The 14,660-nt window shown below is 60.3% G+C and overlaps 4 protein-coding genes across 4 annotated transcripts; 3 read left to right on the top strand and 1 right to left on the bottom strand.

Annotated features, from left to right (window-relative positions):
- The first annotated feature begins 1,237 nt into the window (after positions 1-1,237).
- Positions 1,238-3,912, top strand: BDZ90DRAFT_230979 (hypothetical protein). Its single transcript, XM_025505675.1, has 3 exons — positions 1,238-1,362; positions 1,450-1,852; positions 1,920-3,912. Exons 1-3 carry the CDS (start codon positions 1,306-1,308, stop codon positions 3,668-3,670), a joined length of 2,211 nt encoding a protein of 736 aa, XP_025363592.1. The 5' UTR covers positions 1,238-1,305; the 3' UTR covers positions 3,671-3,912.
- Positions 3,563-5,883, bottom strand: BDZ90DRAFT_230978 (hypothetical protein). The gene is made up of 2 exons (XM_025505674.1): positions 5,389-5,883; positions 3,563-5,307 (listed from the first exon to the last, which is right to left on the bottom strand). Exons 1-2 carry the CDS (start codon positions 5,794-5,796, stop codon positions 3,925-3,927), a joined length of 1,791 nt encoding a protein of 596 aa, XP_025363591.1. The 5' UTR covers positions 5,797-5,883; the 3' UTR covers positions 3,563-3,924.
- A 340-nt stretch (positions 5,884-6,223) lies between these two features.
- BDZ90DRAFT_230977 (hypothetical protein) lies at positions 6,224-6,833 on the top strand. The gene has a single exon (XM_025505673.1). The coding sequence runs from the start codon at positions 6,497-6,499 to the stop codon at positions 6,734-6,736; it is 240 nt and encodes a 79-aa protein (XP_025363590.1). The 5' UTR covers positions 6,224-6,496; the 3' UTR covers positions 6,737-6,833.
- Positions 6,834-10,131: 3,298 nt separating this feature from the next.
- BDZ90DRAFT_213353 (SNF5-domain-containing protein) lies at positions 10,132-10,962 on the top strand (the record flags this gene model as incomplete). Its single annotated transcript, XM_025504166.1, has 2 exons — positions 10,132-10,378; positions 10,544-10,962. Coding segments are annotated over 2 exons (666 nt in total), but the record flags the coding sequence as incomplete, so codon positions are not given.
- Positions 10,963-14,660: the final 3,698 nt, after the last annotated feature.

Below are 14,660 nucleotides of genomic sequence, written 5' to 3'. Positions count from 1 at the left end.
CCATGCTCTCGCTTCAGCACCGGGCTGTGACTACAGCTTGCCGTTGCAGAGATGATGCCGAAATAGACCGTAGATAGAGCCCGGCGGAAACGGCAATCGAGGCGGCGGCAGCAAGGTAGCGCATCGTACAAGCTTGCCCGGCAAAGAGCACCTCGATCTGACTCGCATACCAGCGCGTGTCATCGCGTGCCAGACCGCGGCATCTTTCGTGGCCGTCGAGGCTTGAGCCAGAGCGATGGTATACCGTCGGGCTCGTAGCGGTAGTCGCTCGTTCTCGTGCCGCGCTGACACCGTGCGCTCGCAAGGACATCGTTGAGCCTTTGAAATGCTACGAAAGACGTCCGAGAGCGTGTGCTTGCGCTTGTCTCAATCGCATCGCATTGCTGGTTGATCCAGGCGAGGACCGTGACGTGCCGCAAGCCAGCTCGGAATGCGTTGCCTGAGCTACGACAGACTCGCATGCCGTGAGGCGAAACTGGCGACGATCAGCCAACAGGGTGCAATGGGAAGCGGGATCGCTGCCCAGACGCCGGGAAAGCTGCTCAGACGCCGCTGACGCTGCTGAATATCTCGATGGATGGTCGCTGTAGTTCGGAATCGCGACACGAGCAGTGGATTGCCTTCATGACGTCCAAGTCGAGCAAGCCGCTGATATAGACAGACCGTCCCGCCAAGAACACTGTCGAATGCCTGACACTCGGCGAAGGGAGACGAGAGGGGACTCCCATTGTTGTCATCGTCCGTCCTACATGCCTTGCGGCGACTTGTGTTGCCGGCCAGCTGACTCGTCACTCACGACTTGCAACGCAACCGGAACGAGAGACTAGCTAGATTTGAGCCCTAGCAGCTGATGGCTGCGATACCCTCTCGTCGATCATCTGACGCTAAGTTCCGACTCTTTGGTTCGACGAGAGCAGAGTGCGACCACAGTGAGTAGATCTGCTTTGCAGAAGGTGTAGTTGGCGGCCTGAGGCGAATTGCATTGGCCCAAGCGCCCCTCTTGGCGAGCAGCAATGCCTTCGATCCAGCTCTTGGCTGCAACCCTCAACTGCGATGGTCGTCTGCCCGTCAGGCTTCCTGTTATCGATTCGACGTCCATCTCTGCGCCACGGTGATGCCATCCAGCATCGAGGATGCCGGTCCAGCGTCCGTCAGGCGAGCACGGGCCACACCCACTGGCGGCGGATGTGAGGCGGAGCTGAGGTTGCGTGGCTCGGGCCTGTGCGCCGCCCTCCTTGACGTTGTAGCCATCCGCTCCATTTGCCCCGCTACTCATCGACCAATCTCGGTCGAGGCATCGACATCATGCAAACGCTCAAGGATCTCGAAGATTGGATCGAGACGTCGATTCCGAGCAACCTCGTGAGTACTGGTGTCGTGTGCCGTCGATGGATCCCAAGCTGCGCCACTCACTCGTCTTGCTGCGCCTTATGGTAACGTCATCTGTAGCGCGATCTCCCCTCCAACATCACGCATACCGTCTATTCCTACTCAGAAGCAGTCTACACTCAGCTCACAAAGTATGGAAATCCACTACCATCACTACAAGACATAGAGGACCACTTACCTGGAGCCCTCACCTCGCCCTGCAAAGCCATCCACAACGCCGTCTCTCCCTCACCTCCTCCGCCGCCGCCTCCAAGTGGCGTGTGGGAGCAATCGACTGCTTGGATCAGTGTCAATCGTCGAGGTGTACAGGCGGCCGGAGGTGTCGCAGTCATCGGTATTGGTACCGCCTGGGCTTATCGAAGCGGACGCATCTGGCTACCGCTGCTTGGCAGGAGGAGTCGGAAGCCGGCCAAGGCGCTGCGTACGCCTCTGATCAAGAATGGAGCTCGCAAGGAGGCAATCGGTAAGCATAATGAAAACCTCTTCTCTACTTGCCACGAGCTCACGCATCAACCCTTTCCCGCCCGTAGTCGTCTTGGGCGGAGACAATCCCCTGGGTCGTGCCCTTGCCCTTCACATGTCCTCGCTAGGCTTCGTCGTGATCGCGTCCGTCGGCTCCCACTCAGCTGTAGCCGCTTTCAACTCAATTGTACCACCCTCCTCTCGCGGCTACATCAAGGCCCTACAATTCGAGACGTCCGACGTCGCCGGTTCACTGCCCAAATTCGTCCGAGCAGTCGACGAGGTCCTCAGGCTGCGGTTCCCTCTGCTGTCGGCGGGCGACCCCTACGCCGCGCCAGGAGACGAGGTCAATCTCGTCGGCATTCTCAACGCCATCAGCTATACGCCTCCAGCACTTGACGCACCCACTCTCGCAGGCAGCTCATCGCAACCCTCGTTCCAGACGAATCACGCAGAACTCGCAGACTCTCTCGAGAAGCTCGTCGCTTCACCCCTGTGCGCCATCTCCTCGCTTCTACCCCTACTCAAGAGCCCCACAGAGAGGAACAGCAGCAAGAGCAGCAGGGAAGCAGCCGCCACGCATCCCTCCACAACAATCCTCTCCTTCCTCAGCTCACCGGTCGCCCACACCTCCCTCCCTGGCGCAGGTGTCGAAAGCGTCGTCTCGCAAGCGGTCGTAGCAGGTATGGAAGTCATCCGGCGCGAAGCAGATGAGAAAGCGCTCAGACTTTCTACGCCGTCGGTCCCCTTCATCATCCGACGCTCGGTACGCATCTCGACGGTGGAGATCGACGAGGGCAGGCCATGGGGCTCGGCCGCCTTGCCCGAGAGTGAATCGACCACTTCTTCTGCTGCTGGCCGGCCAGGCATGCCTCGCAAGCTCTCCAACGCGAGTAGCTGGCAGGCTCGCGATGCGGCTACACAAATGGTCCTGGCCAAGGTGTCCTCCCTTCTTCTGACGACCGACGCGTCTGCCCGGTTGCGTTCAAGCTACCGCATCTACTTGCCCAACGCTGAACGTCACTACGCTGGGCAGATCTTCCTCTGGCTCAACAGGGCGACGCAGAGATTGATGAGCGTCTTGCCCACGGGCTGCATTGATGTGCTGTTGGCAATGAGGAGGCATGTCTCGTTAAGGAGGGCGGGGTTGATCAGTCAGGGGCCGCGAAATGCGAATGACAACACGACGGATACCGCGCAGCAAAAGGTCAAACAATCACAATTGAGCCAGCCCTCTTCCCGCAGCCACCTCTCCTCCCAATCACCAGGAGCGGCCTCTCCCTCGCATTCGCGCTCCTCCATCCGCTCCTCAAGCGCAACCCTTTCTGCCTCTCAACAGCGCTCTGGTCAAGGGGCCTCGCATCTGCGTCATCCGACATCTTTGAGCTCGGAGGGCGAGGAGGAAGGGACCACCTCCGGCCCTCCCTCACTGCCGGACTCCAACTCAGGAGAGTCGGGATCGTACCACGTAGATGACGACGGGATGGTCTCCTCTGGGGTGTTGAGCAGCCGGTCGAGCCAGTACGAGGGCCAGCACGGGCACACCCAGAGAGGCGCGCAAGCCGCCGGGTCGGAGCAGAATTCCTTCTCTTCCTCAGCGACTGCCACCGGACCCTGGATGGGCCCGGCATCGAGTCGCAACTCTCCCGCTGTGCCATCCTCCCAGAGCCCGGTGCTCGAGGCGTCGGCAGGAGGGGCGCAAGCAGGGGTCGAGACGATGCCCAACGATCGCACGGCTCAACTGGGCGAGAGCTGGGTGCGATTGGGCGACAGTGCTGTACAGGAGGAGCAGCGCCCGAATCAGGAGCGCAAAGAGTAGGTAGGCGACCCCTACACTGCTTCTCTCTCCGATTCGTCAGCGTCGCGCAGTGGTCGACTCTTGGCTCCTCATACCTCACCCCAGCTTGATCGCGCGACCTTGCCTCCCTTCTGTTGTCATTACCACATGTCCTTGCCCCCTGCGCTTCAATCTGATGTATCCTTCTATCGTCCTCCAGCGATCGTGCAAGCTTGTCTCTGACGTCAAGAGATTGAATGACTGGCATTGCTCCACACTGAACCTCTTCATCCCACTCACTGCGGTCCCGCCAACATGCCTGGCACCCTCCCCCCTCCTCCTCCCTGCTCCCTCTCCCTCTGCGCCTGTTGCTCTCTCGCCCTCTGCGCCCTCCTATCACGCTCCTGCTCTCTCTCGCGCTCCTCCAATTCCTTCTTCCTCCTCGCAGTCTCCAAAGCCACATGGCCCGTAATGGCCTCATCCACCCATGCTCCAGTAAACGTCTCTGCCCTCCTCATCTCCTCATTGCTCACACCCGCTCCCCACCCTGCGCCCGGTACGCTCGATTTGGAGCCAAGGATCGAGTCGAGGTCTCTGGACTGAGAAGCGAGCCAGGAGGAGAGATGCTGCTGTGGATCTTGCGAGAAGGAGTAGAGGAAGTCACGCGCTGAGCCGTGGTTGGCCAACGACTGGACTGCCTGAGCTATGCGCTCATCCAAGTCTGCCACTTCCCTCGCGTGGTCGCCTTGGGCGTCGAAGCTGCTCAGTACCCTCTCCTGCTTGACGCGAGACATCCAGTCCTCCAAGTCTAGCTCGATATCGTAGGCCGTGCTGTGCTTATTGGCGTCCACATCCGTACGGATCCAGTACTCAATCACGATTGGGTTTGGAGGGTGGAGGAGACGATTGACCACTTCGGGCAGGTGATGGAAAGCGATGGCTTCGGTCTTGAAGAGGTGCTGCAGGGGAGGATCGAGCCGCACCATGCGGCGGTCACGCTCGTCGAGGAGCTTGCGATCCTTTATGTAGGCCCAGAGGGCTGAGATGATACCCGCGCGTGTCTCTTCCTTGATGTCCAGCAGGCTAGCTAGAGCAGGGTCGAGGGCGTATCGCTCCGGCGTGTGGGAGAGATAGAGGGCGATCTTGCATTTCACAGGCTCCGAGCCCTTGCGTTTCACCTCGAACCCATCCAGCCCTGGGTCAGAGGCAGTGATGAGGGGAATCTCATGCCCGTCACGCGTCGCTGCTTGAGGAGCGACATTGGGCGTCGGTCGATGCCACTCCACGAGGTTCTCCTCTGCTGGGTAAGCAGCAGGATCCCTCGACAGCTCGATGACGCAGGACTTGACGAGGTTGGAGAATTTTTGAGCCCCAATTCGATCAGAGGTCGCCTGAGCCATCTTTGCATGGACGGCGCGCGAGCGGAACGAGGGATCGAGGAGGCGACCTTCGATGCGCAGTGTCCACGAGGGAACATCTGCATCTGCGGAGGAGGAAGAAGGGTTGGATGGACCAGCCTCGTTACTTGATGCGCCCGTGGCATCTGGCTTAGCTTGCGGTGTAGCAGACCTCTCCTGATTGTCGCCGCGGTTCTGCGCTCGGAGAGCTGCTTGCTCCTCTTTTTGGAAGGGTTGATTGGCGCAGGTATTGCTGAGGAAGATGCGCAGCGTGCGCTTAATCTGTAAATGCGATGTGGACAGAGCAGGGAGTCAGCATGTATGCGGGATGGTCGACAGCTACCTCGATCTGGCTTGACTCACTCGTTGCGGCCTGTTCGCCAGCCCCTCTGCTAGCTCGGCCCTCTTTCTAGCCAATGTCCAATCCAAAGCCCTCTCGTCCTTCTGCAGCTGACCATACAGAGCACTCTCAGGGATATGCTTCTGGATGCTGGGTGGGATGGCCCTGCTGGTAGGCTTGCCCTTCTTCATCCCTCTGATCGAGTCTGCGAGCATGCTGTCGGTGGTATGTCGTTTCCTCTGAGCCTGAGCAGCAGCTTGAGCGGCTGCCTGGCTCGCGGGCATCGCCTGTGTCTGCTGATGATACGCGGCTGCTGCTGCTGCTGCCTGCTGATGGTGATCGCCAGGATAAGCGCCGCCCTGAGCAGGGCCAGCAGCCCCTCTCTGAGCATACTGAGCCTGTTGCTGTTGTTGCTGAGCAGGGTTATACATGGCGACGACGACGGCAAGGATGCCTCGATACGATGTGACGATGACTTCGTGTCAACGGGAGTGGCAGTGGCTGTGACAGTGGATGCGATGCGAAGCACCGAGGCGGCGGGGACGCGCTTCATCTCGACGCCGCCCTCGTGGCTGTCCGTGTCTCGCGCGGTTCCGTGACGCATTTCCCCAGCCACCCTCAGCAACATCGTGACCTTGCCCAGCCCAACACGGTTTCGAGAGGCTGAAGCCTGAACATTTCAACAGGCTGAGCAGCAAAGAGAGGACAGTGGGTCACATCGTCAAGCATCCGAGGCTTTGCGGGCAATGCCACGAGAGCTGACGGTGTCAGGGTGGCTCATGAGGAGCAGCCATTGTCCTGCCCTCCTCTTGAAATGACAAGCTCACGATGCTGAAAAAGATGTGATCTGTTCATGATTGCACTTGACATTCGAGCAGATTGAAGAGCAGAGCAAGCGAAACCAGCTAGGGATGACGGATCACCCAGCCTTGGTAGCACGGCACACAGCAAGGGGAGGTGGTGGCGCGAGCTACTACTAATCAGGGCCAACGGGGAGAGCCAGCTCGACTAGATTCATTCGTATTAGGACCAGGGACGAGGTGAGATTGCATTCTCGTACGTGACCGAGCTGCAGCCTCGTTGTCAATCTCGCCCCTTTTTTCCTCGGTGTTTGACGTCGCCTAGACACTAATGCTGCTTGCTGCCTTTTTCTCCATTTGCTGGAAAAGCGGAGGCTGCTGCTGCCGGCGTTCGTGGCGGCGGGACTTAGGCGGCTCTTCTGGTCGAATCGGGCGAAACGAGGTTGCGGTTGACACTCATCGAGCCTTTTTCGCTGCTGAGAGCGAGGCAGCCTCGCCCACTGCCAGTCGTCTCCCGGTCTGCAATGCCGGCCACTTGTCAAGTCTCCACGCCGCCGCTTCCCCCTCCTAATCGCTTTGGCTCATTGCTCTTTGTTGGCCAGACCCTGAATCCGAGCCCCGTCCTTCTTGCTTGCTCGCTCGCTCCCTTCCCATTGAATACCATTGTCCCTCCCTACCATGATGTCAATGACGACCAAAGACCAGTAGCAGGCACTGGACGAGTCTAGGTGAGCCGCGCGCTTGACCCACGACGACGCCTGAGCGTGTGTGGCTCTCGTGGCTCTCGAGTCGCGAGGGAGGCCTTGCCTGGCTGCTGCTGCTGCTGCTGCTGCCGCCGCCTCCGCCTCCCTCGTCTCCCTTCCGTCTCCCCTCAACGTCGTCCTCCTCCCCTCGATTGGACACCACCACCCACATACCTCTTTCCAGCCCTCGTCGATTCTCGTCGGTGAAGGCGAGGTCACAGAGACGCTGTCCATCACAACGTACCTCGTCTGTGCTACCACTCACCGGCACGTCACGCCGGGCTGAGACGCGACGAGAGGCGCGACTTCGACGACGGCCACACCCACCATCCGATCTTCCCCCTCGTCCCACTTGACATCAGCAGTCAAGCAGTCAAGCAGCACGCCCCACGTAGTGATACCATTCTTTCGACTGCTCATCAGCCCGCTGTAAAGACGCCTTGCTGTTCCTTTCTGACGGGTCCACTCTCCATCATCCTCCATTCCGCGTCCGGCGAGCCTGCCTGCATATGACCGTACGCCGAGCATCATCTCACCGCAGCCTAAAGTGCATTCCCCAATACTCGTAACGCCCTGACAACTGTATCGCTGTTCAGGCAGAGGCGAGCTCCGACCAACTGAATCGCCGTGAGGAGGGAAGGGGGAGTCCCAACACGACGCATATAGCCAACCGCGTCGTCTGGTCGCCATGTTCAACGGCCAGAACTTCATGGCGGGCAACGGCCAGCAACAACAGCCGTTTCAACAGCAGCAGCCAAATCTTAGCACACCGACCAACAATGGCAACTTTGGCAACATCAACGCAGCGGCCAACCCTCAGATCCAAGCTCTGCTGCAGCAGCAGCAGTTTCAGAAGATGCGATGGCAGCAAATGCAGATGCAGGGTCCTCAGCAAGGCTCGATGCCGAATCATCAGCAGCAGAGCATGCCGCAGCAACAACAGCAGTTCATGAATCCCGCTGCCTTCCTTAATCAGCCCGGCGCCGGCGTGAATGGCGTGTACCCGGGGATGATGAACACACAAGCAGGCCCGTCATCCGTGCCTGGGCAGCAAGGCGCTTTCGGCGCAGCTGGTACCTTCATCCCGAATCAGCAGCAGCAACAGCAGCAGCAGCAGCAGCAGCAGCCATTCGGTCAAGGGGCAGCGCAGCAATCGCCAGCCAATTTCATGGCCGGCCTCGGCGGCGTCAATCCCCAGCAGCTGCAGGCCATGCTCAGCAACGCTTCAGCTGGCGGGTCAGGTGACGGCTCCATCAACCCAGCAGCGATGTTTGGAGGTCCGCCTAGCGGTGCAGGCGCTGGTCCCTCGTCCTCAGGTATGATCGATCCGGCCATGCTGATGCAGCAAATGGCAGGAACAGGAGGAGGAATGGGAGGACCAGCAGGGCCGAATCAATTTGGAGGCATAGGTGCAGGCATGGGTATGATGCCAGGTATGGGTGGGACGGGAGCTATGGGAGGCTCTCAATCGTCCGCGAATGGGCAGAGCCAAGCGCCACCTCGTCCGCAGACTGCATCTTCATCTCATGGCGATGGGTCGAGTGGCGCCACGATGGGCACGCCAGAGCCCGCTGCCAAAGCCTCAAAACCAAAAGCGTCAAAGAAGTCAAGAGGATCCGTCATGTCAGACGTCCACTCAACACCGAGCATGCCCAACGCCCAGATACCAGCTCAGTCCCCGCATGCTGCTGCCGACCACAGTCGTCAAGGAAGCACAGCGAGTGGTCGAATGCCTGGAACTCCTGCGCAAGGACCTTTTCCAGGTCAAGGGTTGCAGCAGCAACAGCATCAGCAGTCGATGGGCATGCCGCCGATGCCGCCGCCACCGCAGACGCCTGTAGCAGGGCCATCAAGCTGGCGTCCCTCCCTTAGCGTGGCGCAGCAGCAGGAGGTCATGATGAAGGCGTGGGACTACGCCAAGAGCCACAGCATGAACCCTGCCGAGGTTTTGGGCAGGATGAACCTTCTTTTCGTCAAGGCGGAGCAGCTGCCAGGGGGAGGGTCAGGAGCGACGATGCCCAATGGGTCTGCCGTCATCACATTCGAGGAAGCTCGATTCTTGGGCATCCTCGGCGGCCCACAAGGCCCTCAATCCGCACCAATGATGCCTACACCGCAGCAGCAACAGGCTCAGCAGCCGCCACAGCCGCCGGTGCCGCAAGCTCAGCCCCCACCCCAGCAGCATCTCCAACAGCAGCAGCAACGGCAGTCGATGGCCAATGGTCCAGGCATGCCCATGGCAGGCTCCTCTGGCTCAAATTACCCCACACAGTCACCAGCTGTCCGCGCATTTGGTGGTCCTACGGTGCAAAGCCCGGCAGCAATGTCTCCACAGCAACCGCATCCCCCGCCACAGCGAGCACGCCAGCCTAGCAGCGCCAGGCCAGAGTCAAGGTCAGGTCTTCCTTCCGGCATGGGGCCCACGCCTGCCACGGCGATGGGCCCGCCACAGCAGGTCTACAGCGGAGCCCGGCCGTCGATGACGCCGGATCAGGCAATTGCAGGAGGTGCAGCAGTCAACGGAATGGGCGTGCCGCCGCCGGGCAACGATGCGATGAGAAGACCATCGATGCACGGCCCTCCGTCTGGACTACCGCCGCAAGCCATGGCCGGGGGAGCTCTTGGAGCGACGGGCGCAATACCACCCGCCGCCGCTGTAGCCGCCGCTCCTTCTATACCAGCAGGCCCGCCACCACCAGATCCAAACCTGCCTCCTGTACACGGCGGCGTTCTTCCGCCCAAGACGAGAGGAGGCCATCCCGTCACTCCCTACAACACCCGGTCCACGCCCCTGCCCAACTTCAAGCGCCCCTCGCTGACCACCGAGGATCTGCGCGGCGACTTCTGGGAGCCCATGTCAGAGAAGGACGAGCAGAAGCTTCTGGCTATCATGGCGAAGGACTCGGCCTACGAGCAGCTCGCGCAGCGTCAAATGGATTCGATGCACCAGGCTCTGCGGTCCCGTCTCGAGGAGCTGCACCCGCTCAAGCGAAGACGGAGCGATGGCAGCCTGTTCCAACCTGAGGTCCTGCACTGGTGGGAACGTGCTGACGATGAGGATCAGCTTCCCATCGGACCAGAAGGCCAATTCCGCATCGTCTTCCCCGAGGATCGACGCTTGGAGTTGGAGGAGAAGCGTGGCGGCCGCAAGGCTGCGACGAGCGCATTGCTGGAGCGACTCAAGCCCAGGCAGCTCGCAGCAGTAGGCGATAAGAGCGAAGACCTCGTTGCCATACGATTGGAGCTCGACTTTGAAGGGTGGAAGTTGCGCGATACTTTCACATGGAACGCGTCAGACGACGTCACCTCGTACGATGACTTTGCGCGTGGACTCTGCGAAGACTACGGCTTGCCGGACAACAGCTTCATTCCTCTCATCCGCGAGGCGATGGCCACGCAGATTGCTGAACACGTCCAAACGCAGGCCCTGCGCCCAGAGACGACTAGCAAGGATACCAAGGGCCGGCTGAGTGAGGAGGACGCAGAGTGGTGGCAACGCTGGCGCGAGACGGTCCTTGATTTGCAGGAGGCAGCGTGGGTCAAAGGGGCGAAGCTTCGACCGATGCGCAAGGACCGGCCGTCAAAGGCAAATGGCGTGCTCGAGGCTGTATCGCGCAAAACAGGCTCAACTCGAGCAACGCTGCGCATTCCGATCAAGCTTGACATCACTGTTGGCGCCATGAACCTCGTCGACCAATTCGAGTGGGACATTCTTGACGAAGATGCCTCAGCCGAGACATTTGCGCACACCTTCGCCGCGGATCTGGGCCTAACGGGCGAATTTGAGACGGCCATTGCCCACTCCATCCGCGAGCAAGTCGACGTCCACCTGCGCTCGCTCGCTCTGGCAGGCCACTCATTCGACAGCTTGTACGTCTCCGATGATGAGCTGCGCGGCGCCTTCCTCCCTGAGGTATCGACGGTCTCTCGCTCTGGCCAGGACATTGAGGACCACACGCCAAGGCTGCTGCAGCTCAGCGAGTTCGAGGTCGAGAAGCTCGAGAGGGAGAGAGAGCGCGACAACAAGCGCAAGAGGAGGCAGACGAGGGGACGCCGTGGTGTTAATATGCCGGACCGAGAGCCTCTCAAGACTCAGAGGACGCCTGTTATATGTGGCCTGCAGGCTGCACAGATCGAGGCAGCAGGTGGTGCCGCTGCCGTTGCCGCCGCTGCCGCTGCGGCCGCGGGAGGAATCGGCGCAGAGGGTGGACTCGGCATGAGGACATCGTCAAGGCGAGCGGCCGCTGTAGCGGCGAGCGCACATCTGCAGGCGGCTGCGATGAGCGACTTCGATTCGCCTACACCGGCGGCCGAGGTGCGGCCGTCCGAGCCAGTCGCTGCGGCGGCTACAGCTCCCATGCTTGCGGCCAAGAGGCAACGGCTGGAAAACCATGCTGTTCACTTCAGGTACCCTGGCGGGCTCGGACGATCCGACACGGGAGGACCGCGCTTCGCACCTGGCCGAGTCGACGAAGAGCCGCCACCCTCCGCCAAACCCGAACCCGGCGCTCCCAACGCAACCAATCACCTGCAAACAGCAGCATCGGGCGAGGTCAAGCGCTCTCTGTCTCCTCTCACCGACTTCGCTTCCAAGTCACCAGGTTCCAACTCACCCTCAGCCTCCATGCCCAAGGGCATTCGACCAGAGGACGTTGCTCACCTGCAGCCCGTAATGCACGACGGACAATGGTTTTGCTCGAACTGCGGCATGCCAGGCTGGCTCACAGTGCATCGTCGCAAAGGTCCGCTTGGGGAGAAGACCCTCTGTGGTATCTGCGGCAAGTTCTGGCACCGCTTCAGGCGGATGAAGCCCGTCCAGTACACGCGCGAAGAGGCATACCACCGCAATGCTCATGGGGCTGGTGCTGGTGGGAGCGGTGCAGGCGGTCTGTCAGTTGACGACGAGTCGATCAGCTCTTTGCCTACGACGGCGAGGGCGACGCCTGCGCGTGATAACGACTTTGACGACGTAGGCGGAGCAGGAGGACAGCGCAAGCTCCCATCGACACGGGGTCACTCTCCGGATTTGCCCTTCCAGCCCGTGGGCTCGCCCAGCGACGACTCCGACTCGGACCATTCGCAGTCCCCGCGGGTCAGCAGAAGGAGCTCTCCGACTAAGCGGCCTACGATCGTCCTCAAGAAGAGCGTCAGTCCTGCGAAGCCGGACTTGCCTCCCACCAATGCTGCTGCTGGTGCCTTAGCTCAGCCACCGACGCTGGCGCACCTTGCGCAAGCACAGCCGCCCTTGAACCGCACCGACTCCTTCGGAGCAGCCTCTGCCTCCTCGAGCAACTTCATGGCAGCAGGCTCAGCCAGCCCCCCCTCGACATCAGCGGCAGCGCATCCGACTCTGCCCTCCACCTCTGTAGCGACTACGGAGTCACCCCCCGACTGGCTCACAGAAGCGGCTAATGGCCTACGCGCAAAGTACAAGCATGATCGCTTCGAGCTGCGCTTCAAGGGACCGGGACTGTGGCGCATCAAATGCCTGGATTGCCCGGGCAAGCTGTACACACCGGGACCAGCCGAGTCGCTCACCAATTTCGAGGTGCACTTGAAGAATCGGGCGCATAGGGCGAGCGTTACGGCGAGGCTGGAGAAGTCGCGTGGAGGCGGTGGCGTAGGTGGTAGCGGTAGCGGTGCTGCAAGAGAGTCTTCAGCAGGGGCGGCGAATGCCTCTTTTGAAAGCGCAGCTTCGCCTGGTGGTGCTATCTGATGAGCGAGGGGTCTCAAAGTGGCGTCGCTGTTGAAGAGGAGGACTCAGCAGTGGTCCAGCTCTTTCTCTTCCTGTCAGTCCCTTTCCACTCTTCAGTGTCACAACATAGTAGTAGGCAGTCGTCTATTCGTCGTAGTAGTAAGACTATCAATTTCCTAGAAAGTGCAATCGAGCGAGCAGACCGAGCATCCCCTTCATCGACTTCCTGCCGCGCGCACAGGGCCAGCTGCGGGGCGTGACCCACTTGTGATCTCGTAGGATGACGAGTGCATTCGCGCATACAATCTCGATGCGGGTTAAGGCTCATTGGTCAAGCGATGATGCGGGGTGAGAGGTCAAAGGGCAAGCAAGCCTCGTCCGCGTTTCCTGGTCGACGCTCCTTCGTCAGGAGGTGGTGGTCACAGATCTCGCGGAGAATTTTTTTTTGCTGTGCCCCACACATGCTGGATCATCACTTTACGCAGACTCGCAGGAAGGAGCGACGGTGTAGGACGGCGGGCTGCTCTGCGCTGAGGGCTTGGCACTCTGCAGCGCCTTATTTGACGTGTGCCCTGCCGGTGTGTTATCTAGCTTCCCCCTCGTGCTCGCCGCTGGTCCTCAACGTGGCGCGTGTACGATGATCGCATTGTCCTCGTGCCGCAAGGCAGTGAGAACGTGAAGAAGGACGGCCCGGGGCGGGGTCCACCAGGCTGAGACGAAAGCCAACGGACGCTGTTCGTATTTTGGACGGTGCTACCCGTCTGGACAGCGCCGTCTTGCGGTCTGATACACCGTCGATGCCGGTGCTGGTCATCCTGTGCGCGTGGCTTGCTTGCTTGCAGTCACGATCTCGAGGCCAAGCAGCCACTTGCGATCGATGCGATCCTCGACGGCGATGAGCGAGAAAAGGAGTGAGGTGCGCTTCGGCAAAGCAAGGCAGCAGGGTCCCGCGCCCCGGCAGCCCACATGTAAGGTGAAGTAAAGTAGCCGTCAGGCGAGCGGGCTTAGGGAGCGGGCTGCCTTACCATAGAAGGGGCCGTCGCCTAACTCAGCCTGCCCGGGCCACGGCTAGCGATCGCCTTGCCAAGACGTGGTCGAAGAGTGGACTCACCTGAGGGCTGAGGACATTCTTCGGCAAGGGCAGAGCGAGCTTCCCGGCAGCGTATATGGGGTGCCACGTGTCGGATACGGGGCACCAGTTAGGCTAGGGGGCATCCAGTTCGGCTCCGAAGCATCCAAAAAGTGTTTAAATTTTCTAATCACCTTACGGTGAATACAAATAGTGATTAGAACTGCGTGAATACAAAAAATATCGGATCGGAAGTTAATCAGCCATTAACGCGTCGTCCAACGCGACTCAACGCCTTCTCCGCCTGTTCATCTCACCATGACATCGTCTTCAGCTTCGACGCTCGATTTTCCCTCTCTAAGCGTCTCAGACGCCCCGAGTAGACCTTCAGCGGCTGCTTTCCATGCCTCGCTACCCTCTACAGCTTTCCCTGACCTTGGGGAAGCCCAGCAGGCGCTGCAAGGGCACGCTCAAGCTGAGGGCTTTGCTGTCTCTCGCAAGCTCAATCGTCTCGACCGAAAGCGACCCAAGATCGTCCTCCAATGCACTCTAGGTGGCCAGCCCAAGAACTCGCACAACCTGAGAGACGAGGACCGTGTCCGGCGTCGTCGCTCTGGCCGCCAGGGCTGTCCTTATCAGGCAACAATTGAGCTCACCCAAATCGAGCCAGAAGAGTGGATGCTGTCCATCGACAACGGGCAGCATAATCACCCCCGTCGCTCCATCACCAACCCTCATCATCTCCACCGCTACCTCACAGAAGAAGATAGGGCTAGCATAGCCTCCGTTGCTTGGTCTACAGCCCGGGCGGCAGAGATGGCCGACATCTTGCAAGCTCGACGCACAGATGGTAGCGTTATCCTAGCTCGAGACATCAGCAACGCGCAGGCAAAGATAAGGCGGGATCTCTGGGGTCGCCACCCTATCGTAGAAGGTGCTCTGCTTTGGATGGAGCGCCATGATGACGACTGGACGCACCAAGTGCAAG

This window comes from Jaminaea rosea, assembly GCF_003144245.1.
Source record: "Jaminaea rosea strain MCA 5214 unplaced genomic scaffold BDZ90scaffold_3, whole genome shotgun sequence".
Classification (NCBI taxonomy): Eukaryota; Fungi; Basidiomycota; class Exobasidiomycetes; order Microstromatales; genus Jaminaea; species Jaminaea rosea.
Note: the sequence above shows the minus strand (reverse complement) of the source record. Positions and strands in the feature narration are given on the sequence as shown.

Coding starts and splice junctions, on each gene's coding strand:
- BDZ90DRAFT_230979 (XM_025505675.1), top strand. CDS start 1,306: ATGCAAACGCTCAAGGATCTCGAAGATTGGATCGAGACGTCGATTCCG. Junction 1,363..1,449: donor CGTCGATTCCGAGCAACCTC/GTGAGTACTGGT, acceptor CGTCATCTGTAG/CGCGATCTCCCCTCCAACAT. Junction 1,853..1,919: donor AGCTCGCAAGGAGGCAATCG/GTAAGCATAATG, acceptor TCCCGCCCGTAG/TCGTCTTGGGCGGAGACAAT.
- BDZ90DRAFT_230977 (XM_025505673.1), top strand. CDS start 6,497: ATGCTGCTTGCTGCCTTTTTCTCCATTTGCTGGAAAAGCGGAGGCTGC.
- BDZ90DRAFT_230978 (XM_025505674.1), bottom strand. CDS start 5,796: ATGTATAACCCTGCTCAGCAACAACAGCAACAGGCTCAGTATGCTCAG. Junction 5,308..5,388: donor TGGCGAACAGGCCGCAACGA/GTGAGTCAAGCC, acceptor TCGCATTTACAG/ATTAAGCGCACGCTGCGCAT.